Raw genomic sequence first — 26,232 nt, forward strand, 5'->3', positions numbered from 1 at the left:
TTTCATCACATTCCCAGTGAGTCAGAAGTTTACATTAGTATTAGTATTAGGTAGCATTGCCTTTAAATTGTTGAACTTGGGTCAAACGTTTCGGTTAGCCTTCTACAAGCTTCCCACAATAAGTTGGGTGAATTTTGGCCCATTCCTCCTGACACAGCTGGTGCAACTGAGTTAGGTTTGTAGGCCTCCTTGCTCACACAAGCTTTTTCAGTTCTAACCACAAATTTTGTATAGGATTGAGTGAGGTTAGGACTTTGTGATGGCCACTCCAATACCTTGACTTTGTTGTCCTTAAGCTATTTTGCCACAACTTTGGCAGTAGGCAGTAAGACCCATTTGCAACCAAGCTTTAACTTCCTGACTGATGTCTTGAGATGTTGCTTCAATATATCCACATAACTTTCCTTCCTCGCGATGCCATCTATTTTGTGAAGTGCACCAGTCCCTACTGCAGCAAAGCACCTCCACAACATGATGCTGCCACCCCCGTGCTTCACGGTTGGGATGGTGTTCGTCGGCTTGCAATCCTCCCCCTTTTCCTCCAAACATAACAATGGTCATTATGGCCAAACAGTTCTATTTTTGTTTCATCAGACCAGAGGACATTTCTCCAAAAAGTATGATCTTTGTCCCCATGTGCAGTTGCAAACCGTAGTCTGGCTTTTTTTATGGCGGTTTTGGAGCAGTGGCTTCTTCATTGCTGAGCGGCCTTTCAGGTTATGTCGATATACGACTCGTTTTACTGTGGTTATAGATACTTTTGTACCTGTTTCCTCCAGCATCTTCACAAGGTCCTTTGCTGTTGTTCTGGGATTGATTTGCACTTTTCTTACCAAAGTAAGTTCATCTCTAGGAGACAGAACGCGTCTCCTTCATGAGCAGTATGACAGCTGCGTGGTCCCATGGTGTTTATACTTGCATACTATCGTTTGTACAGATGAACGCGGTACCTTCAGGCGTTTGGAAATTGCTCCCAAGGATGAACCAGACTTGTGGAGGTCTACAACTGTTTTTTCTTAGGTCTTGGCTGATTTCTTTTGGTTTTCCCATGATGTCAAGCAAAAAGGCACTGGGTTTTAAGGTAGGCCTTGAAAAACATCCACAGGTACACCTCCAATTTACTCAAATCATGTCAATTAGCCTATCAGAAGCTTCTAAATCCATGACATAATTTTCAGGAATTTTCCAAGCTGTTTAAAGGCACAGTCAACTTAGTGTATGTAAACTTCTGACCCACTGGAATTGTGACACGGGGAATTATAAGTGAAATAATCTGTCTTTAAACAGTTGTTGGAAAAATGACTTGTGTCATGCACAAAGTAGATGTCCTAACCGACTTGCCAAGACTATAGTTTGTTAACAATACATTTGTGGAATGGTTGAATTTTTTTTTTTAATGACTCCAACCTAAGAGTATGAAAACTTCCGACTTCAACTGTATATAGTATATATATATATATATATATATATATATCAGTCAAAAGTTTTAGAACACCTACTCAATCAAGGGTTTTTGTTTATTTTGACTATTTTCTACACTGTAGAATAACATTGAATACAGTAAAACTATGAAATAACACATATGGAATCACGTTGTAACCGAAAAAGTATTTCTATTCTTTGGTCTGAGATTTTTGGTTCCAACGGCTGTGTCTTTGTGAGATGCGATGTGGGTGAGCAGATGATCTCTGCATGTGTATTTCCCACTGTAAAACATGGAGGATGAGGTGTTATAGTGTGGGGGTACTTTCCTGGTGACACTGTCTGTGATTTATTTAGAATTCAAGGCACACTTAACATGCATGGCTACCACAGCATTCTGCAGCGATATGCCATCCCATCTGGTTTGCGCTTAGTGGGACTATCATTTGTTTTTCAGCAGGACAACGACCAAACGCACATCCAGGCTGTGTAAGGGCTGTTTTACCAAGAAGGAGAGTGATGGAGTGCTGCATCAGATGACCTGGCCTCCACAATCCCCCGACCTCAACCCAATTGAGATGGTTTGGGATGTGTCAGACCGCAGAGTGAAGGAAAAGCAGCCAGCAAGTGCTCAGCATATGTGGGAACTCCTGTAAGACTGTTGGACAAGCACTCCAGGTGAAGCTGGTTGACAGAATGTCAAAAGTGTGCAAAGCTGTCATCAAGACAAAACATGGCTATTTGAAGACTCAAATACAAAATATACTTTGATTTGTTGAATACTTTTTTGGTTACTACATGATTTCATATGTGTTATTTCATAGTTTTGATGTCTTCACTATTATTCTACAATGTAGAAAATAGTAAAAATAAATAAAGAAAACCCCTTGAATGAGTAGTTGTTCTACAACTTTGGTATATATATACATATATCATACATTTTATGTTTCTACTTTACAAACATACATTTTCATTATGTAGTTCTCAAAATCTGTAGTTAACAAACCAATTTACATGTTAAATCTATAGGTTTACCATACATTTAAGTGATTATCAATTAAAAGCAGTCGAATTAAGTAAGAGTAAATGTCTCTTAAAAAAAGAGATGAGAATTATACCAAAATAATGAGAGCATTGCATTGTGAATAGCAATTACTTTATCTGAACATGTATTGCAATGTCAAAAATGTATTTCTAGATTAAACACTTAGTCAGTTGAAAATTTGCTTAGACTTCTGAAATAACTGCCTTTTTTATTATCTGTTTTGAGATTTGTACTAAGAGTTGTGAAAATGTACCACATACTTGTGAAAATTGCACCGAGGTGACAAAAAAAACAGTAACTAGGCCCTTGAAGGGGATCAACTTTGCCCAAGTCTTGACTTTGGTTGCACTGCTCTGCATTGTAACATACACTGAGTGTACAAAGAATTAGGACACCTTTCCATGACATAGACTGACCAGGTGAATCCAAGTGAAAGCTATGATCCCTTATTGATGTCACTTGTTAAATCCACTTCAATTGGTGTAGATGAAGTGGAGGAGACAGGTTAAATAAGTATTTTTAAGCCTTGAAACAATTGAGACATGGATTGTGTGTCTGCCATTCAGAGGGTAAATGGGCTAGACAAAATATTTAAATGCCTTTGAACAGGGTATGGTAGTAGTTTCCAGGCGCACCGGTTTTTGTCAAGAACTGCAATGCTGCTGGGTTTTCACGCTCAACAGTTTCCCATGTGTATCAAGAATGGTCCACCACCCAAAGGGGGTGCAAATCGATAACAAACTCAGCAAAAAAAGAAATGTCCTCTCAATGTCAACTGTGTTTATTTTCAGCAAACTTAGCATGTGTAAATATTTGTATGAACATAACAAGATTCAACAACTGAGACAATAACTGAACAAGTTCCACAGACATGTGACTAACAGAAATTGAATAATGTGTCCCTGAACAAAGGGGGAGGGTCAAAATCAAAAGTAACAGTCAGTATCTGAGGTGGCCACTAGCTGCATTAAGTACTCCTCCTCATGGACTGCACCAGTCATGTCAGTTCTTACTGTCAGATGTTACCCCACTCTTCCACCAAGGCTCCTGCATGTTCCCAGACATTTCTGGGGGGAATGGCCCAAGCCCTCACCCTCTGATCTAACAGGTCCCAGACGTGCTCAATGGGATTGGGATCCGGGCTCTTCGCTGGCCATGGGAAAACATTCCTGTCTTGCAGGAAATCACGCACAGAATGAGCAGTACGGCTGGTGGCCTTGTCATGCTGGAGGGTCATGTCAGGATGAGCCTGCAGGAAGGATACCACATGAGGGAGGATGTCTTCCCTGTAACGTACAGCGTTTAGATTTGCCTGCAATGACGACAAGCTCAGTCCGATGATGTTGTGGCACACCACCCCAGACAATGACGGACCCTCCACCTCCAAATCGATCCCGCTACAGAGTACAGGCCTCGGTGTAACACTAATTCCTTTGACGATAAACGCGAATAACCCCTGTGGAGACAAAACCGCGACTCGTCAGTGAAGAGCACTTTTTGCCAGTCCTGTCTGGTCCAGCGACTGTTTGTTTGTGCCGGTGATGTCTGGTGAGGACCTGCCTTACAACAGGCCTACAAACCCTCAGTCCAGCCTCTCTCAGCATATTGCGGAGAGTCTGAGCACTGATGAAGGGATTGTGCATTCCTGGTGTAACTCGGGCAGTTGTTGTTGCCATCCTGTACCTGTGCCGCATGTGTGATGTTCGGATGTACCGATCCTGAGCAGGTGTTGTTACACGTGGTCTGCCACTGAGAGGATGATCAGCTGTCCTTCCTGTCTCCCTGTAGCGCTGGCTTAAGCATCTCACAGTACGGACATTGCAATTTATTGCCCTGGCCAAATCTGCTGTCCTCATGCCTCCTTGCAGCATGCATAAGGCACATTCACGCAGATGAGCAGGTACCCTGGGCTTTTGTGTTTTTCAGAGTCAATAGAAAAACCTCTTCGGTGTCCTAAGTTTTCATTACTGTGACCTTAATTGCCTACCGTCTGTAAGCTGTTAGTGTCTTAACGACCGTTCCACAGGTACATGTTCATTAATTGTTTGTGGTTCATTGAACAAGCATGGGGAACTGTGTTTAAACCCTTTACAATGAAGATCTGTGAAGTTATTTGGATTTTTACGAATTATCTTTGAAAGACAGGGTCTTGAAAAAGGGATGTTTCTTTTTTTTGCTGAGTTTAGGAAGGTGTTCCTAATCTTTCATACACTCAGTGTGTATAAAAGATAATTGTCTCGACTATTTTGGAGGGTGAAACATATTCTTCTTGTCATATTGTATTTGTTCTATTTGTATGTTGAGTGAAACATTTATATTTGATTGCTAGCTGTCCAGTAAAGGCTATTGAAAGCATTGTGTTGAGATCATTTAGGTTCATGGTTGACATCAATCCCCATGTGTATTTGGGTTTGTTCTCTCAATTTAAGAATGTATTTGTAGTGTTCCACAACAGCCACTGTGTAATGTAATATTGAATTTTTATTGTTTGAAGGCATGTATATATATGTGTGATGTATCTTGATTTACAGTATCGTATTGCAGCATTTGTACACATCTGCAGCATTTGTAGTTCACATCTGCTAAACTTGGGATTGATATTGTATTTATTTATTTAGATGGCGGTATATGTGATAGAAAATGTTTTATTTAAAGGGGGAATGTGCTTTTTATCTCAAACAATTTAGAGGGACAGTGCAGTAACAATCTAACTATGCCGAATAAGATTTCAAATAAATACCTTAAATGAAATTAAAACCAAGACCCTCTATGGCTGTTCAGATTTCATGTTTTAATGTCATGTGCACAAGTACAGTGAAATGCCTTTCTTGCAAGCTCTGAGATGGATCTAAATTGAAAGATATTGTAAAATCAAATGCCTTAATTCAGAAATACTACTAATAACGATAATGGATGTTAGCCCTCTTGAAAATATGTAGTCATATTAAAATGTATCAATCTTAATTCAGACAAAAATGATTACTTTACAGCTGGACTATGTGAGGGAGAACGGACCGTTGGAAACGTACAGTATACTACTCCATTTCTCCTACCAATCACTGTACATTCTGTTCAGCAGACACAGATAAGACAGCACAGAGGTGATTTCTGTGTAAATAAACTGATTTGTGGTGCATTGTTATTTAGTTTTGATTGCAGAGGTTAAATAAACGTGATTTATGAACGTTCCTGGCTGTTCCTCATCATTTCTCAGTTTCATCATTATAATGAAAGTTATAACATACATATCACCCTCCTTTTAAGGGAATGGGACAAATATTTATGGATAACTTAATAGATCACACATTCCAGTATCAACAGTGTTTATTGTGGGTGAACAACAGCATTCACCAGGTGATAAAGGACCAGAAAATAAGCTCCTTATTAAGTGTGGCATCACTTGTCTGGGTCTTGTGGAATTTGGTAGCCTGAAGTGTTTATAGAACGATGCAAGTAATGATCTTAAGCACTGTCTGTTTGATGGCAGCATGAAAGCATAGCAGCAGAGGTCAAGGCATGACGTTTATCATCAGGGTCAAGAACACACTCCTTTGCAAATATGTCCCTAATCCATTCAGTGATACAGAATACTGTGTACATCATAAAAATAGATGTTCAGCAGAGAATGTGAGAGAGACATTTTCTATGTCAGCATTCAGCTATAAAGCACTATTTGAGGATGTATCTGTCCATGTCATTTGATCTCAATAATACCCTTTTCTCCCTCCCAAAATGGTCCCACAACTTGTATAATTTGTACCCAAGATAACAGCATTCGGATTTGTAGAGCAAGTACCATCTCTTATGCATATTTCAGGCTTTTTCTAGCAAATACTAAAAAGTGATCTCAAAGGGATGTTGATGATGAATGTTTTAGCGCTAACTGGGCTACACAAATGAGAAATGACTGAGACAGGGTTTTATCCAGTCAAATAACCTTCTCTCCACTCCATCCAGTTCAACCAAGCCCATTCATCCAGAGCCCTTAAATAAGATGAATGAGGGCTAATCTTTACACAGATCGCAGCTAACAACAAACATTCCCACAGCTTTAGAGAATGTTCCCTTAGTCTCATTAACATTCAAGTCATTTAGCAGAAACTCTTATCCAGAGCACACATTTTCATGCTGGTCCCCGTGGGAATCAAACCCACAACCCTGGTGTTGCAAGTGCCATGTTCTACCAACTGAGCAGCACGAGATACATCTAATGTTGTCATTGGAATGTTCCTGTGATGTGCAAGGAATGTTTCCAAGAGTCCATTCCCTTAATGTAAAATAGAACTTACCCAGAGCATGGTTACCATGTTCTCAGAACCCTAAAATAATGTTCTAGACATGTTTCATGGGAACGTTGCAAAAGCAATTATATGTCAACTTTTCTGTGGGGTAGGAGAATATTGTCCAGAAGAAAATCTAACTCCCCTGAACAATGCACTTTTGTAGGTCTGAAACAACTTGATGTGTCTAAGCAATAGGATGAATGCACTTTGAAGTAAATTTGAGTCCAGTTCAAAGTACACTCAAGAAAAACTTGCGTTGATCATAGTGGTTCAGGAGTATCATTATAACGGGTTATTATGTGCCAAAACCATTAAACAACTATACAGAAATCTCTTAAATGGTTGAAATAAGGAAATGAGAGAATGATGAGAGAATAGTCAAATTAACTGATAACTGACACAGACATGGTGGCGTAGCAAGAAGATCTGAGTACTGTAAACCAAGAGGTTTGTGAGTTCAAAGCCCAGGTGAGGACATGTTAAATCATAATTACTAAATAAATGAACACCACTGTGTGTGAGTATCCCTAAACTTGTAGCTGGTAATGAATCAGCGGTTCACCAATCAAGGCCTTGATGTGCTTGACAACAGTAACAAGGTGTGATGTTTAATGAAACATACCTTTTTTGGACAATGTTTCTTTGAGACCATCAGATTGACATCCTGACAACTGATACACATAAATGTTCTTTTAACATTTCCATGAAGCTTGTCTAGAACATTAATATCTTGTATTGTGAGAACAATGGCATCCTTGTCCTGTGTATTTTTGGTGGGACGTTGAGGGAATATTCTCCTAACTGGACACATGAATGTTCTTGTAATGTCCCATATAACACATCTAGAACATTGATGTAGTATATTCTGTGAACATTGCAAGCACGTTCTAAATCAGTTCTGCTTGACATTGAGGGAATGTTCACCTAACTTTAACACCAAAATATTATAATATTCTTGCTAACATAGATAGAACACTCAAACATTAGAGTAACATTACAAAAACGCTTTCTCTCCCTAGAATTGTTAGCTGGATTTCTGAAAGGCACGTTTGAGAAAGATTCATTCATGAATTAGTCGGTTTTTAATGGATTTCTTCAGGGTGAAACCAAGGAATAATTATGGGACGAAACAGACAGTATTTATGTGAAACATTCTTTGAGCCAAGTGTTTCCTTAATGACTACATGTCCCAGAGTTCCTCGGGGTCGGAACCCTTATGTGATTGGATAAGCAAGCGGAAGCATTGTTTACAGAGGGAACGTCATCGTGAGTAGAGGTAGGACTGTACTAAATATGCAATATTATACTCCTTAACGAACCTTTGTAATATATATATGTTTACGATGGTGAAGAAGTAATTTAGCTTCAGGTATTGAAATGTATATAAAGAAAACATAATTCAAATGTCAAAATGTGTATCATTTGGGTCTGTAACTGTTAGGTAGCATTATGCTAGCTAGCTAACGCATGAATTTAGCTGACTAGCTAGTCAGCTAACGTTAGCTTTATCGCTGAAGTAAAACATTTTTTTTGCTGCTAGATAAGCAAACATAATGCTAATATTAAGTAAACAGTTTTGTAGCGAACGTAGTAGCTAGAAGTAAAAAAAAAAGTGTCCATGCCTCTACATTCATGTTAGAGAGGGAGCTGACATCAAGAGGCTTAAACGGCGGTGATACATTGCCTTCGGAGTATTCACACCCCTTGATTTATTCCGCAATTGTTGTTACAGCTTGGATTCAAATTGGTTTAAATACATTTCTCACCCATCTACACACAATACCCCATAATGACAAAGTGAATACATGTTTTTAGAAATGTTATCAAATTTACTGAAAATGAAATACAGAAAGATTACATTTACATAAGTACTCACACCCCTGAGTCAATACTTTGTAGAATCACCTTTGGCAGTGATTACAGCAGTCTGTCTTTCTGGCTAAGTGTAAGAGCTTTACACACCTGGATTGTGCAACATTTGCCCATTTATTATTTTCAAAATTATTTAAGCTCTGTCAAATTGGTTGTTGACCATTGCTAGACAACCATTTTCAGGTCTTGCCATAGATTTTCAAGTAAATTTAAGTCAAAACTGTAACTCGGCCACTCAGGAACATTCACTGTCTTCTTGGTAGGCAACTCCAGTGTAGATTTGGCCTTGTTTTTAGATTATTGTACAGCTGAAAGGTGAATTCATCTCCCAGTGTCTGGTGGAAAGCAGACTGAACCAGGTTTTCCTCTAGGATTTTGCCTGTGCTTAGCTCCATTGTTTTGTTTTTTTATCCTGAAAAACTCCTCAGTCCTTAATGATTACAAGCGTACCCGTTACATGATGCAGCCACCACTATGCTTGAAAATATGGAGTGGGATACTCAGTAATGTGTTATATTGGATTTAACCCAAACATAACACTTTGTATTTAGGACAAGATGTTAATTCAATCAATAAATCCTTTTTTTTTTATAAAGCCCTTTTTACATCAACAGATGTCACAAAGTGCTATACAGAAACCCAGCAATGCAGATGTAGAAGCACGGTGGCTAGGGAAAACTCCCTAAAAAGGCAGGAACCTAGGAAGAAACCTAGGGAGGAACCAGGCTCAAAGGGGTGGCCAGTCCTCTTCTGGCTGTGCCGGGTGGAGATTATAAGAGTACATGGCCATTTAAGGACAGATTGTTCTTCAAGATATTAAAACATTCATAGATGACCAGCAGTATCAAATAATCACAGTGGTTGTAGCGGGTGCAACAGGTCTGTACCTCAGGAGTAAATGTCAGTTGGCTTTTCATAGCCGAGCATTCAGAGGTCGAGACAGCGTGTGCGGTAGAGAGTCGAAAACAGCCGGGAACGGGTCAGGGTTTCCTAGCCACAGGTAGAACAGGCAGTAACATGACCAGGTGGACTGGGGACCCCTCCTAGGTAAGGCAAGGCAGAGCACTAGTAAGCCAGTGACTCAGGCCGCGTAATAGGGTCAGAGACAGAGAATCCCAGTGGAGAGAGCCGGCCAGGCAGAGACAGCAAGGGCAGTTCGTCGCTCCAGTGCCTTGCCGTTCACCTTCGTACCCATGGGCCAGACTACACTCAATCATAGGACCTACTGAAGAGATGAGTCTTCAGTAAAGACTTAAAGCTCGAGACCGAGTCTTTGTCTCTCATGTCGATATGCTGACCGTTCAATAAAAAGTGAGCTCTATAGGAGAAGGCCCCGGTGGATAGGGAGTCATTTATTATGTTCAACATTGGGGGCCAAGCACAGGAAGTAGCACTTTCAGATGTTTAGTTGGAATAGGGTCCAGTATGCAGTTTGACGGTTTAGAGGCCATTACTATTTTCATAAATGTGTCAAGAGATACAGGATTAAAAAACTTGAGTGTTTCTGTTGATCCTAGGTCCTGGCAGTTCTGTGCAGACTCAGGACAACTAAGTTTTGGAGACATACGCAGATTCAAAGTGGAGTCCGTAATTTGCTTTCTAATGATAATGATCTTTTCATCAAAGATGTTCATTAATTTATCACTGCTGAAGTGAAAGCTATCCTCTAATGTTGACTGCTGCTTTATAGTTAGCTTTGCCACAGTATCAAAAATACATGTTGGATTGTTCTTATTCTCCTCAATTAGGTTGGAAAAATATTTCACGGTACTGTATTTCCAAGCTAGTTGGAAGACTTCCAGTTTGGTGGAGCGCCATTTCCGTTCCAATTTTCTGGAGGCTTGCTTCAGGGCTCGAGTATTTTCTGTATACCAGGGTGCAAATTTCTCATGACAAATGTTTTTTTTTTTAGGGGTGCAACTGCGTCAAGTGTATGATGCAAGGTTAAGTTAAGATCCTCAGTTAGGTACTTAACTGATTTCTGCTCTCCATCATCCTTAGGTAGGTGGAGGGAGTGTGGAAGTGCATCTAGGAATCTTTGGGTTGTCCGAGAATTTATAGCACTGCTTTTGTTGATTTTGGTTGGGGTTTGAGCAGATTATTTGTTGCGATTGCAAACTTAATAAAATAGTGGTCCGATTGTCCAGGGTTATGAGGAAAAACATTTTTAGATCTACAATATTTATTCCACAGGACATAACTAGATCCGGGTATGACTCTGGCAATTAGTACAGTAGGTCTGGATGACATGTTGGACAAAACCCACTGAGTCGATAATGACTCCGAAATACTTTTTGAGTGGGTCTGTGGACTTTTCCATGTGAATATTAAAGTCCAAATGTTTTTGTTACCTGCCGATAGGTCTGATAGGAATTCAGGGAACTTGGTGAGGAACGTTACATACGGCCCAGGAGTCCTGTAAACAGTAACTATAAGTAGGCTGCATAGATTCCATGACTAGATGCTCAAAAGATGAAAACGCAGTCATTTTCATTTTTGTAAATTGAAATTTGCTGCTGTCCATAAAAGTTAGCAACACCTCCACCTTTGCAGGATGCACAATGGATATGGTCACTAGTGTAACCAGGAGGAGAGGCCTCAATTAACACAGTACATTCATCAGGCTTGAGCCATATTTCAGTCAGGCCAATCACATCAAGATTATGATCAGTTAATGATTAGTGATGATGATGATTAGTTAATTGACTGACTTCCTTGGAAGTGAGGGATCTAACATTAAGTAACACTATTTTGAGATGTGAGATCTCAATCTCTCAATAATGACAAGAATGAAGGAGGTCTTTATTCCAGTGAGATTGTGAGGGCGAACACAGCCATGTTTGTTTTGCTTAGCCTAGATCGAGGCACAGACACAGTCTCAATGGGGATAGCTTAGCTGACTACACTGACTGTGCTAGTGGCAGACTCTAAGCTGGCAGGCTGGCTATCTCGTTGTGGCGCTAGAGGAGTTAGAGCCCTGTCTATGTTCATAGATAAGATAAGATGAGAGCACCCCTCCAGCTAGGATGGAGTCTGTCACTCCTCAGCAGGCCATGGTCCTGTTTGTGGGTGAGTCCTAGAAAGAGGGCCAATTATCTACAAATTCTATCTTTTGGGAGGGGCAGAAAACAGTTTTCAACCAGCGATAAAGTTGAGACTGTAGAGCTCATCAGTCCCCTAACTGGGAGGGGGCCAGAGACAATTACTCGATGCCGACACATCTTTCTAGCTGATTTACACGCTGAAGATGTGTTGCATTTGTTGACCTCTAACTGTTTCATCCTAACATCGTTGGTTCAGACGTGGATAACAATAACCCTATACTTTCTACACTCGCCAGTTTTAGCCTTAGCCAGCACCATCTTCAGATTAGCCTTTACGCTGGTAGGTCTGCCCCCTGGTAAACAGTGAATGATTGCTGGATGATTCTTTTTATTTTTATTTTTTTTTACCCTGTTTTCTCCCCAATTTCGTGGTATCCAATTGTTTAGTAGCTACTATCTTGTCTCATCACTACAACTTCCGTACGGGCTCGGGAGAGACGAAGGTTGAAAGTCATGCGTCCTCCGATACACAATCCAACCAAGCCGCACTGTTTCTTAACACAGCGTGCATCCAACCCGGAAGCCAGCCGCACCAATGTGTCGGAGGAAACACTGTGCACCTGGCAACCTTGGTTAGCGCGCACTGCGCCCGGCCCGCCACAGGAGTCGCTGATGCGTGATGAGACAAGGATATCCCTACCGGCCAATCCCTCCCTAACCCGGACGACGCTAGGCCAATTGTGCGTCGCCCCACGGACCTCCCGGTCGCGGCCGGTTACGACAGAGCCTGGGTGCAAACCCAGAGTCTCTGGTGGCACAGCTGGCGCTGCAGTACAGCGCTCTTAACCACTGCGCCACCCGGGAGGCCCCTGGATGATTCTTTTTAAGTCAAATATTGCGGGTAATGAAGTTGCCAATGACTAGGGTTTTCAGTTTGTTAGAGCTAATGGTGGGGGGCTTCGGCGGCTCAGACCCATAGTGGGTGGAGGAGAAACCTGAGAGGGCTCGCCCTCTGACTCCATCTCGTTGCTTAATGGGGAGAACCGGTTGAAAGTTTCTGTCGGCTGAATGAGCAACACCGGGTTGAGCAGGGCGGAACACTCGGCTGTAATCCAAGTGTTCTTTGCCACATTTTTTGACAGTTACATCTTCAATGCCCCTGCTGATGGTAGGCTTTGTTACTTTGGTCCCAGCACTCTGCAGGTCATTCACTAGGTCCCCCCGTGTGGTTCTGGGATTTTTGCTCACCGTTCTTGTGATCATTTTGACCCCACGGGGTGAGATCTTGCGTGGAGCCCCAGATCGAGGGAGATTATCAGTGGTCTTGTATGTCTTCCATTTCCTAATAATTGCTCCCACAGTTGATTTCTTCAAACCAAGCTGCTTACCTATTGCAGATGCAGTCTTCCCAGCCTGGTGCAGGTCTACAATTTTGTTTCTGGTGTTCTTTGACAGCTCTTTGGTCTTGGCCATAGTGGAGTTTGGAGTGTGACTGTTTGAGGTTGTGGACAGGTGTCTTTGATACTGATAACAAGTTCAAACAGGTGCCATTAATACAGGTAACGAGTGGAGGACAGAGTAGCCTCTTAAAGAAGAAGTTACAGGTCTGTGAGAGCCAGAAATCTTGCTTCTTTGTAGGTGACCAAATACATATTGTCCACCATAATTTGCAAATAAATTCATTAAAAATCCTACAATGTGATTTTCTGGATTTTTTTTTCTTTCTACTTTTGTCTGTCATAGTTGAAGTGTACCTATGATGAAAATTACAGGCCTCATCTTTTTAAGTGGGAGAACTTGCACAATTGGTGGCTGACTAAATACCTTTTTGCCCCACTGTAACTACAGTGTTGTTGATCCATCCTCAGTTATCTCCTATCACAGCGATTAAACTCTGTTTTAAAGTCACCGTGGGCATCATGGTGAAATCCCTGAGCGGTTTCCTTCCTCTCCGGCAACTGAGTTAGGAAGGACGCCTTTATCTTTGTAGTGACTGGGTGTATTGATACAACATCCAAAGTGTAGTTAATAACTTCACCATTTTCAATGTCTACTTTTTATTAGTTTTACTAATAGGTGCCTTGTGGTTGAATCTGTGTTTGAAATTTTCTGCTCAACTGAGGTACCTTACAAATAATTGTGTGTGTGTGGTAGATAGATGAGGTAGTCATTCAACACTCATGTTAAACACTATTATTGCACACAGTCCATGCAACGTATTATGTGACTTGTTAAGCACATTTCTACTCCTCAACTTATTTAGGCTTGCCATGACAAAGGAGTCGAATACCTATTGACTCAATACATTTCAGCTTTTCATTTTTAATTAATTTGTAAAACTTTTCTTTTTTTTATCCACTTTGACATTATGGGGTATTGTGTGTCGTAGGCCAGTGACAAAATCTACATTTTAATCAATTTTAAATTCAGGCTGTAGCACAACAAAATGTGGAAAATGAAAAGGGGACGTGAATACTTCCTGAAGTCACTGTATATTAATGCTTCCATACAGCTGTTACACAGTAGGTAGTGTAAAGCATAGCACAGAGAATGTTCGACCAACCTTTACTTTACTTCTTCAATTGCTGACTTGGAAGACAAACACGTATTCTAAACTTCCATGTGTAGTTGCATGGGGTTTGTTTGAATTTAGAAAATGTTCTGTTATTCAGTTAAATAAAAATATTTATCCATTAAGGAACCCAACAATATGTACGCTGTCATCTCATCTATTTCAAATCTTCTGTTATTGTTTGAGACGGGTGTCCTACCCAAAGTGCAGCATGTCATGATGACACTCGCCTCTCGATCAATGGGAAGATTTTAAAAATACAAGATGGCAGAGTACACGTTGTTGGATTACTTAATGGATTGTTTATTTTATTTTATTTTATTGAATAACAGATCATTTACTGAATTCAAATAAACCCCTGCAACTACACATGGAAGTTTAGAAGACGTGTTTGTCTCCAAGTAAAGGTTGGTCGAACATTCTCTGTGCCTTGCCTTACACTACCTACTCTTTAAGGTCTTTATGGACGCATTCACATTTCACTGCCATTTCAAAGTGTAGCTGGGTCATTTTCACGAAACTGTCAAAAAATAATAATAATCCTTGTAATTTTCCCACACAATTTTCTCTTGATTCACTGCGATTAGTCTGTACTTATCTATATCTTAATTATAGTTTTTTTTAAATCAGATGTTATGCATTTTACCAACATTTTCACAAAATTCTCATTACCTCAACAGTTAAAAAATGTAATATACAAATCAATATTTCAAATATTTTTTTGCCATTGCTTACCTGATGAAAAGGTCTGACTTTGGTTTCGCACAAGGTGCTTAAAGTACTTTAATTTGGCACTCTGAAATTCAAGTCCTAGAATTCCTTGAAAATCAGACACTTTCTCAACTTGGTACTTGAATTAAAATGAGTGGAACAGAAAAGGATCAAATATGTTAAAAAAAATATTAGAAAAATATGTTGGTCTTGCAAATTAATTTCCCGGCAGACTATTGAGTTTTATTTCCTCACGTGTTTTGCGCTCTGGTTGCCAGGCGAGCTCGCTCATTCTACCCACACACTGCCACTCAGCCAGGCAGTTACAGAACTGAATGATTAGGTGCTGCCGAACATCACATCGATAGCTAAAATGATGGGAAAATGTAGATTCAATCCTGCTTTTTTTGCGTATGAAACCATTCTGGGATATTTTAGTTCAGTTCATGAAACATGTGACCAACGTATTACTTGTTGTTTTATATTTTTGTTCATTATAGTTTACCCACCTTTTTTTACCACTACATCACTGAACTCAACCAACCCACACCGTGTAAAGTGCAAAGAAAAAGACTTCGACATTGCCAGCATGGGTGAATCGGCCCTGAATAGCCACATGAAGGGGGAGAGACACAACGCTGCATCCTGCTCTGGCGCCAGTTCTACATTGTGACTTTTTCTCTGTAAACAACCTCAAGTGCTTTTTTTGCCAATCTCCTCATTCAGGGGCGCCCGCGATATTCCTCTTTATCAAGCGGCAGCCCAGATCGCGTGCCGTTTTCCTCACACAGTCCACCCGCCCTTCTCCCGACCGGTGACACTATAAAGCTGCCCGTTGGAAGCAAGACGCTTTTTCGTAGCTGTTAAGTAGTAGATTCTCAAATATCCAAAAATATAAACGCAACATGCAACAATTTAGAGTATTTTACTGTTATCTCATCACAGTATCTCTGTGCATTGCCATTGATAAAATTGTGTTTGTTGTCCGTAGCTTATGCCTGCCCATACCATAACCCCACTGCCACCATGTGGCACTGTGTTTAGTGTTGACAGCAAACCGCTCGCCCACACAACGCCATGCACGTGGTCTGTGGTTGTGAGCCCTGTTGGACGTACTGCCAAATTCTCTAAAACAATGTTGGAGGTGGCTTACGGTCGAGAAATTAACATTAAATGATCTGTCAACAGTTCTGCTGGACATTCCTGCAGTCAGCATGCCAATTGTATGCTCCCTCAAAACTTGAGACATCTGTGGCATTGTGTTGTGACATTTTAGATTGGCCTTTTATTGTCCCCAGCACGAGGTGTACCCGTGTAATGATCATGCAGTTTAATCAGCTTCTTGATATGCCACATCTGTCAGGTGGATGGATTGTCTTGGCAAAGGAAAAAATACTCACTAACAGGGATGTAAACAAATTTGTGCGCAATATTTGAGAAAATACGATTTTTGTGCGTATGGAAAGTTTCTGGGATCTTTTATTTCAGCTCATGAAACATGGGACCAACACTTTACATGTTGCGTTTTATATTTTTGTTCAGTGTACAATACTATCATTCAGCTGGAATTGTTTAGGAATGTGAATGGGAAATGTGTGTTCACCGGTATGTCCTAAATTCTGCTCATCACTACTCAAATTACAACATCAGTACTGATTTACCACTCATGTACACTATATATACAAAAGTATGTGAACATCCTTTCAAATTAGTGGATTTGGCTATTTCAGCCACACCCTTTGCTAACAGATGTTTAAAATCGAGCGCACCGCCATGCAATCTCCATAGACGAACATTGGCAGTAGAATGGCCTTACTGAAATGCTCAGTTACTTTCAACGTGGCACATCTGGCAGTCCGACAGTCAACTCTTGGTTTGGCAGATGCCTGGAGAACATACCTGCCCCAATGCATAGTGCCAACTGTAATGTTTGGTGGAGGAGGAAAGGGGCTGTTTTTCATGGTTTGCGCTAGGCCCCTTAGTTTCAGTGAAGGGAAATCTTAACGCTACTGCATACAATGACATTCTAGATGATTCTGTGCTTCCAACTTTGTAGCAACAGTTTATGGAAGGCCCTTTCCTATTTCAGCATGACAATGCCCCCGTGAACAAAGCGAGGTCCATACAGATATGATTTGTTGATCGGTGTGGAAGAACTTGACTGGCCTGCACAGAGCCCTGACCTCACCCCCATCGAACACCTTTGGGATGAATTGGAACGCCGACTGCGAACCAGGCCAAATCGCCCAACATCGGTGCCCGACCTCACTAATGCTCTTGTGGCTGAATGGAAGCAAGTCCTCACAGTAATGTTCTAACATCTAGTGGAAAGTCTTCCCAGAAGAGTTAAAGCTGTTATAGCAGCAAAGGGGGGGACCAACTTCACATTAATACCCATGATTTTGGAATGGCGATATCCTGCCATCTGGTGGCGACTAGAAACAATTGCAAAATAAGAACTATTACAAATTGATGGTCCTTGAAAAGAAATACACTACATGACCAAAAGTATGTGGACACCTGCTTGTCAAACATCTCATTCCAAAATCATGGGCATTAATATGGAGTTGGTCCCCCCCTTTGCTGCTATAATAGCCTCCACTCCTGTTTTTTAGTTGCACCCCCTTTCCCATCAGAACAGCCTCAATTTGTCAGTTTATGGACTCTAGAGGGTGTTCCACACTGATGCTGGCCCATGTTGAGCGTGAAAAACCCACCAGCGTTGCAGTTCTTGACTCAATCCGATGCACCTGGCACCTACTACCATACCCTGTTCAAATGCACTTAAATATTTTCTTGCCCATTCAGCCTCTGAATGGCACACATACACAATCTGTGTCTCAGTTGTCTCCAGGCTTAAAAGTCTTAACCTGTCTCCTCTCCCCTAGGTTCTGAACATATTTCAAGCTAGAATACAGGTGTACATAATGCTTTGTACACTCTGTATTTTGTTTTATTCAAATAAAACATTTCATAAAATGACCCGAGAAATTACTCTGGACTCATTTCGGTAATAAGATTTGGGGTGAATTTAAAAAAAAAAATGTGTTAAATGTTAATGTATTTAAAATAAGACACTTTCCCAAAAACTACACATCTTATTCCTCAGAATGATAGTTGATTTTTTTAGGATGCATCATAGTTTTGTAACTCAATTTGCTACAGACATTTTAAAACTGTTTTAATGAGAATCACCCTGCTAGCTGAGATTTGAGAGCTCGAGGCCACTGCTCTGGCTAGCTATGTGAATTATATTATCGCCGGTCACTGGTATCTCAGCGCACTGTGACATAGTCTATCCTTAGATTAAACTGAGATGCAGGTTAAATTGACAGAATGTAGAACTGACTACAACGCCTTCTTCTTATGTGAAGTTTTGTACAGGGAGAAAATTGTATGGATTCCACAGCAGAAAAGGAGTCTGAGGTGCTCCTTGACAAGATGACCAACTCTCTGACCAATGCTATGAGAGTATCCAAACAACATGAATGTCCAGACAGCCAAAGCACAGCAGCCCACAGGGGTACTGAGCAGGAGGACGATGCCTTCTTTGACTGTGAGGAGTCTCTGGATGGAGCAGACGGCTCCATGGGTGACAAGGAAAGGAAGACTGACTGTTCAGAAGCCCCACCGTTATGCCAGGGAGCAGAGGGAGACAGTAAAGAGACAGTCCGATTGAACAACTCACAAAACACAGAGGAAGAACACATCAATGCAGAGTTAGGAGATGCTGAGATGTCAGGGGTGAGAACGACAATATTGGAAGATAAAGAGGGGGAGAGAGGTGAAGGAATGGAGGAGGAGAAAGAGAGTTGGGATGAGTGCACTGAAGAAGACATGAGTTTGGCAGTTGAAGGGGGAGATTCTGATACTGAACTGAAAGGAGAAGAGAACCCAGCTCCTGAGTTTGATGAGGAGTATCTGAGAGAAGTGGAGAAAGTCCTGACAGAGGAAGAAAAGGAGGTGAATTTTATCCTAGTCTAAACATTAGTTTCCTACGACCTGTTTCTGTTATAATAATAACTCAACGAAATGCAAGATGCTTTTTTTCCAACTTGAAACTCTACAACCATCATTTGGTGCTTAGTAAGTTGACATTGCAAAAGCTCCCCATCTTTTGTGTTTAATGTTTGTTTCCTTTGTGCCATAGAGCCGCAGAGAGGAGAGCATGACACTAAAGGACAAGGGGAACAGTCAGTTCAAGAGTGGAGGTAAGCTGCTGTAGGCTAAACTGCTGTAGGACGGCTGTTAGTGGAAACGTGTCCAATAGGAATTGACTGACCCTTTATCTTCCTAGAGCACACTGAGGCAGAGGAGTCTTACACGGCAGCTTTGGGAGTGTGCCCTGTGTGTTACAGCAAGGAGAGGGCTATTCTCTTCTCTAACCGTGCTGCTGCCCGCCTGCACCTGGTAAGACTGATAGCAACAATAAACTTAACCAAGTGGGGAATTCTGAGGACTTGTCTGAGTTTACCTAGTTGATTGTTATTACCCTCCTGAGGTTTCCTACATTTCTGTTTGCTTTGTCAAAATACCTTCTCAGACGGCTACCTATATAAATTATAACATATGGCTAAAGTGTACCTTTTATGGCACAATTGTCTCGAAGTAAACTATCTTCTACTATTGCGAAGTCATTTGCGCAGTTTAGTGGCGGGGCAAAAAGACGCAGAGCTCTTGTGACACCTAGTGGTACTCCACTGTAACTATAGGTTTGAATGGGAGCTATGCTCTTGCCTGATTCATTCGAGTCCTATGTGTCAAGACATCAACGGGCCATTTGGAGTTGATGATGTCATCTCATAACTTATCTACCCAAAAAGATGTACAACACCTAGACAAATACACAACAAAATGCAGACTGAGTTTCAATCAAACCTTTTTCCCCGCAAACAGGATAAGAATGAGAAAGCCATTGCTGACTGCACAAAAGGTGAGACTGTTAAATCTGTATGTATTGTAATTCAACCATGTCAGATGATTGAACTGTCTGGGACCTGGTGTCCTACTTTACCAGTGTATGGTGTGTGTAGCAAACACACTTCCCACTCCAGAACCCCCCATGTTTCTACATATTTTCTGTTCACCCAAACCAGGTGTATCCGGTAAATTGCAGTTGCTATTATCAAAATCACCAACACCAGGTGCATGGGTGAATTACATTTATTCATACCCATTGCTATGTAACTAGCACTCTGAACATTTGTTTCCTTGTTTTTTTTCATCTCCAGCTATAGAGTTGAACCCAAACTACATGCGGGCGATCCTGCGGAGGGCAGAGCTCTATGAGAAAACAGACAAGCTGGATGAGGCTTTGGAAGACTACAAGGCTGCTCTGGAGAAAGACCCAAACCTGCCTGCAGCCAGAGAGGCCTGCATGGTTAGTGGCAAAAACTGGCATTTAACTCAAAGTAACAATTTAGCGCTTAACGGTCTCTATTCAGTACATGCACATAGTTCATTTTTAACACTTGGAGAGTACTGTATAAGGATTGGGTTTTACATGTTGTTAGAGTTGCCTTGGATGAAAAAACAAGATTTTGATATGAGACCCACTTATTTGACAATTTCATTGATCTTGCTCGTTCAATAGCTAGGGTTTGAATTAATCATCACTGTTTAACTTGCAATATTGGCAAACTGAAATGGCTTGAACAAAGGGTTTTTTCATCTTTCCATTCTATGAGGCTGTCTGTGCTGGAGTTGGCTGTATCTGTGTCAAGGGTAGAGAAGTTTTTTTTTGTTCTGAATGAGGCCATGCATAGCAACAGGAGCCAAGCAGCAGCTCTTACTAATGTAGCCATGAGGAGGCGGCTTACACAACACAAGCTCACAGCTCCTGCATCTCAAATGCCACCCTATTACATATATGGTGCACTAAGTAGTAGAGCAGGGACGATAAACCCAAAATGATCCACACCGACCGCTTATCGCAGGCATTTTGTGGCCAATACTAGAGAAATGTGAAGTTTGAAATTAAAAAAGTTTGCTAATATAGGTTATTGTTAATGGGACAATTGTTGGCTACAACCATCAAACCAGTAGTAGTTTAAAATATAATAATAATAACTGGTGCTCGACACTAATGTTATAAATGTATCGTTCTATTTATCATTATCGCATCAATTCAGGCAATTTATCGCAATATGGATTTTTGTCCATATTGCCCAGTTCTTTAAAAAAAAACATGAACCTTTATTTAATTAGGCAAATCAGTTAAGAACAAAATCTTATCATACAATGACGGGCTACCCTGGCCTAACCCGGACGATGCTGGGCCAATTGTGTGCCGCCCTACGGGTGCGCACAACTGGCCTAGCCTAGTGCACTTTATAGGGGATTAGGACCCATTTGGAACGCGGTCAGCACATCTTGGCATGGCCTGAAACAGAAGAGTAGACCGAGGCAAGGAGAAGACAGATAAAATATGGAGAGGAAGGAGTATAGTGCAATTATTTTCATATGAAACTACACCGGCAGACACTAAATGGTCTCCAAACACTCTGTCTAATGTATCTCCTCCGGCCCTAACACACACACACACACACACACACACACGTACCCAAGAATCAACTCCACTCCTCCCAACAGCTCCACATTTCCTTTGTTTGGTCTAGAATGGATAATGTGAGATGAGAGCAGTTACAGAGCCTTCAGAAAGTATTCATACCGTTTGACTTATTCCACATTTTGTTACTGCATTAATTCAATATATATGTATCTGCCAATCTACACACAATACCCCATAAAGACAGTGAATTGTTTTTTTTAGACATTTTCAAATTGATTGATTAAATGAAATACAGAAATATCTAATTTACATAAGTATTCACAACCCTGAGTCAATACTTTGTAGAAGCACCTTTAGCAGTGATTACAGCTGTGAGTGTCTAAGAGTTTTACACACAGATCTGTCAAGTTGGTTGCTGTTCATTGCTAGACAACCATTTTCAGATCTTGACATAGATTTTCAAGTAGATTTAAGCCAAAACTCTAACTCGGCCACTCAGGAACATTCACTGTGTTTTTGGTAAGTGTAGATTTGGCCAAGTGTTTTAGGTTATTGTCCTGCTGAAAGGTGAATGCATCTTCCTGTGTCTGGTGGAATGCAAACTGAACTGGGTTTTCCTCTAGGATTTTGCCTGTGCTTAGCTCCATTCCGTTTATTTTTTATCTTCAACTCCCCAGCCCTTAACAATTACAAGCATACCAATAACATGATGCTGCCACCACTATACTTGAAATATGGAGAGTGGTATTCAGTAATGTGCTATGTTTGGGGAAAATCCAATAACACTTTGTATTCAGGAAGAAGGTGAATTGCTTTGCCAATTGTTTTGCAGTATTACTTTAGTGCCTTGTCACTCTGTCAATTAGGTTAGTATTGTGGAGTAACTACAGTGTTGTTGATCCATCCTCAGTTTTCTCCTTGCCCAGCACAGCCTTTAAACTAACTGTTTTAAAGCCACCATGGTGAAACCCCTGAGTTTCCTTCTTCTCCGGCAACTGAGTTAGAAAGGACGCCTGTATCTTTGTAGTGACTGGGTGTATTGATACAACATCCAAAGTGTAAATAATAACTTCACCATGCTCAAATAGATATTCAATGTCTGCTTTTTTTCTTCTTTTTTTGCGATCTACCATTAGGTGCCCTTCTTTGTAAGTCATTGAAAAACCTCCCTGGTATTTGTGGTTGAATCTGTGTTTGAAATGTACTGCTCAACTGAGGAACCTTACAGATAACTGTATGGGTGGGGTACAGAGATGACGTAGTCATTTAAAAATCATAAACGCTTGTTGCACACGGAGTGAGTCCATGCAATTTATTATGTGACTTATGTGAAGCACATTTTTACTCCTGAACTTATTTAGGCTTGACATAACAAATGGGTTGAATACTTATTGACTCGAAACATTGGAACATAATTCCACTATGGGGTATTGTGTGTGTGTATAGTGAATTCGGAAAGTATTCAGACCCCTTGACTTTTTCCACATTTTATTACATTACAGCCTTATTCTAAAATGTATTACATTTCCTCATCAATCTACACACAATACCCCATAATGACAAAGTGAACGCATATTTTTAGAAATGTTTGCAAATTCATAAATTAACAGAAATACCTTATTTACGGAAGTATTCATACCCTTTGCTGTGAGACTTGAAATTGAGCTCAGATGCATCCTGTGCATCCATCAATCATCCTTGGGATGTTTCTACAACTTGATTGGAGTCCATCTGTGGTATATTCAATTGGACATAAGGTCCCCAAGAACACAGTGGCCTCCATCATTCTTAATAGAAGGTTGGAACCACCAATTATTTTCCTAGAGCCTGCCGCTGGCCAAAATGAGCAATCGGGGGAGAAGGGCCTTGGTCAGAGAGGTGACCAAGAACCCGATGGTCACTCTGACAGAGCTCCGGAGTTCTTCTGTGGAAATGGGAGAATCTTCCAGAAGGACAACCATCTCTGCAGCACTCCACCAATCAGGAATTTATGGTAGACTGACCAGACGGAAGCCACTCCTCAGTAAAAGGCACATGACAGCCCACTTGGAGTTTGCCAAAAGGCACCTGAAGAACTCTCAGACCATGAGAAACAAGATTCTCTGGTCTGATGAAACCAAGATCTAACTCTTTGGCCTGAATGCCAAAGCGTCTCGTCTGGAGGAAACCTGGCACCATCCCTACGGTGAGGCATGGTGGTGGCAGCATTATGCTTTGGAGATGTTTTTCAGAGGCAGGGATTGAGAGACTAATCAGGGTCGAGGGAAAGATGAACGGAACAAAGTACAGAGAAATACTTGATTAAAAACCTGCTCCAGAGCTCTCAGGACCTCAGACTGGGGCGAAGATTCTCCTTCCAACAGGATAACGATCCTAACCACACAGCCAAGACAATGCAGGAGTGGCTTAGGGACAAGTCTCTGAATGTCCTTGAGTGCCAGAGCCCGGACTAGAACCCGATAGAACATCTCTGGAGAGACCTGAAAATAGCTGTGCAGCGACGATCCCCATTCAAGCTGACAGAGCTTGAGAGGATCTGCAGAGAAGAATGGGAGAAACTCCCCAAATACAGGTGTGCCAAGCTTATAGCGTCATACCCAAGAAGACTCGAGGCTGTGATCGCTGCCAAAGGTGCTTCAACAAAGTACTCAGTAAAAGGTCTGAATACTTATGAAAATGTGATATTTCAATTTTGTAATACATTTGCAAAAATATCTCAACCTGTTTTTGGTTTGTCGTCAGGGGATATTGTGTGTAGATTGAGTGGGAAAAAGCTATTTAATCCATTTTAGAATAAGGCTGCAATGTAACAAAATGTGGAAATAGTCCAGGGGTATGAATACTTTCCGAGTGCACTGTAGGCCAGTGAGGAGAAATATCAATTGAATCCATTTTAAATTCCGATTCAAACACAACAAAATGTGGAAAAAGTTAAGGGGTGTGAATACTTTCTGAAGGTACTGTATGTCATTGGAAGCATGCTGTATAGACCAGCACCCTAGATATAATATGCCAATAATTACAAAGCAAAGAAAAGGGGTCCTTCTGACCTGAGGTGGATAATGAGTATATATTACTGTGATGGATTGAGGGGAAAAAACCTGTGGGGCGGCCTAGTGGTTAGAGCATTGGGCCAGGTTGCTGGATCGAATCCCCGAGCTGACAAGGTAAAACCTGTCGTTCTGCCCCTGAGCAAGGCAGGTAACCCACTGTTCCCTGGGTGCCGAAGACGTGGATGTTGATTAAGGCAGCCCCCCGCACCTCTGGTTAAATGCGGAAGACACATTTCAGTTGGTGTTCAGTTGTACAACTGACTAGGTATCCCCCTTTCCCACTACATCTGAGGTTACTAGCTCTAGTCCAGGGGTTAATGCAATAGTCCCACCACAGTGACGTTGTCAAGACAACCAGGGGGTAAAGTAGTAACACCATGTCCTTGACGTTCTAATCCAAACAGGTAAAGGTTGTGAGATCAGAGGGAGCTAAATCATATCTGATGTGCACTGTTGTGTGTGTGAAATGTTGGGGCCACAGAATAGTAACCAGCCACCTTGACTGACTGACTCTCTTTCTCTCTCCTCCATACAGCGGCTTCCACAACAGATCCACGAGCGAAATGAGAAGCTGAAGGAAGAGATGATGGGTATGAGACCTTTTTGTATTTTTCACCTACTGCTTTTCTAGATTAGATTGCACCCCCAGGGGAACATTTCAAAAGGCTAGAGACTAAAGTACATTCACTGACCAGCAAGAAACTGTGAACGGTGCACTGTGATATGTTAAATCAGATTGTTCGCAAGTGAGGGTGGCCGCAACATACCGTGGCAGTTTTAGGGTGGTTCTGTTCCATCATGGTCACCTATAATGTTGTGTGGATCCAGCTGTTACTCACTAGGCTGGGAGTGGTTAACCAAAAATCAGTGTGTTGGGAGGTTGGAGAAAGGTTGTTTAATAATACAGACCTAAATAGAAATGTTTTCATATGTTATTGGTCATTTTATTGTTTTAATCACAATTTTTGTCATAATTTAGCCTTCATGTATTTTGCCTTACCCTGTCTGTTTGTCCATAGGCAAGCTGAAGGACTTGGGCAATATGTTCCTACGGCCTTTTGGCCTGTCCACCTCAAACTTCCAAGTGAACCAGGATACAGGCACTGGATCCTACTCCGTCAACTTTGTTCAGAGTCCAAATAACAACAACAGATAACAGCATGACAAGCCAGTCTGAGAGCTGTCACACCTGGCTGGCCTTCCATCCCCAGAGCTAAGAGACTGACACTCAGGACCCTCCACTAGTGTGTCAGAAGTCTGAGTGGGATCCGTTTGAAATCCACACGACAAATTAGTCTTTCATGGTTAAATAAGATGTTAGTGTGTGTGCGAGAGTGTACTGTCTTAACAGTCAACTGTGTTTCCTAAGGGTATAGCCATTAAATGATCAATGACTGTTACTTTGCTGCTTTGTCCTTGTTTTTATATGGCGCTATTTCCTTTGCCACTTCTTTGATGTCAGGATGTGAGGATTGAAAGTGTCATTGGCCCCATAAACACTCAGGTTATACTGATGTACAACACATTTGACAACTTCTGAAGAATATCTGTGGTATCACACCTTTTTGTCAAATGGGTTGTACATCAGTTGTACAACCTCGGTGTGTACAGGGCCAGAGTGTAGTTGTTAAATTATGTTGAAAAGATGAACTACTCTGTGTAGGCCTTTTTCATTGGTTTATATATTCAGAGGATATGCATATTGGTGTCAAATGGTGA

General features: G+C 41.2%; 1 protein-coding gene across 1 annotated transcript; it reads left to right on the forward strand.

Annotated features, from left to right (window-relative positions):
- The first annotated feature begins 7,938 nt into the window (after positions 1 to 7,938).
- Positions 7,939 to 25,918, forward strand: ttc1 (tetratricopeptide repeat domain 1). The gene is made up of 8 exons (XM_021624207.2): positions 7,939 to 8,026; positions 18,324 to 18,912; positions 19,100 to 19,160; positions 19,247 to 19,359; positions 19,846 to 19,882; positions 20,181 to 20,329; positions 25,049 to 25,103; positions 25,533 to 25,918. Exons 2-8 carry the CDS (start codon positions 18,346 to 18,348, stop codon positions 25,667 to 25,669), a joined length of 1,119 nt encoding a protein of 372 aa, XP_021479882.1. The 5' UTR covers positions 7,939 to 8,026; positions 18,324 to 18,345; the 3' UTR covers positions 25,670 to 25,918.
- Positions 25,919 to 26,232: the final 314 nt, after the last annotated feature.

The sequence above is a fragment of the Oncorhynchus mykiss genome, chromosome 12, assembly GCF_013265735.2.
Source record: "Oncorhynchus mykiss isolate Arlee chromosome 12, USDA_OmykA_1.1, whole genome shotgun sequence".
Taxonomy (NCBI): Eukaryota; Metazoa; Chordata; class Actinopteri; order Salmoniformes; family Salmonidae; genus Oncorhynchus; species Oncorhynchus mykiss.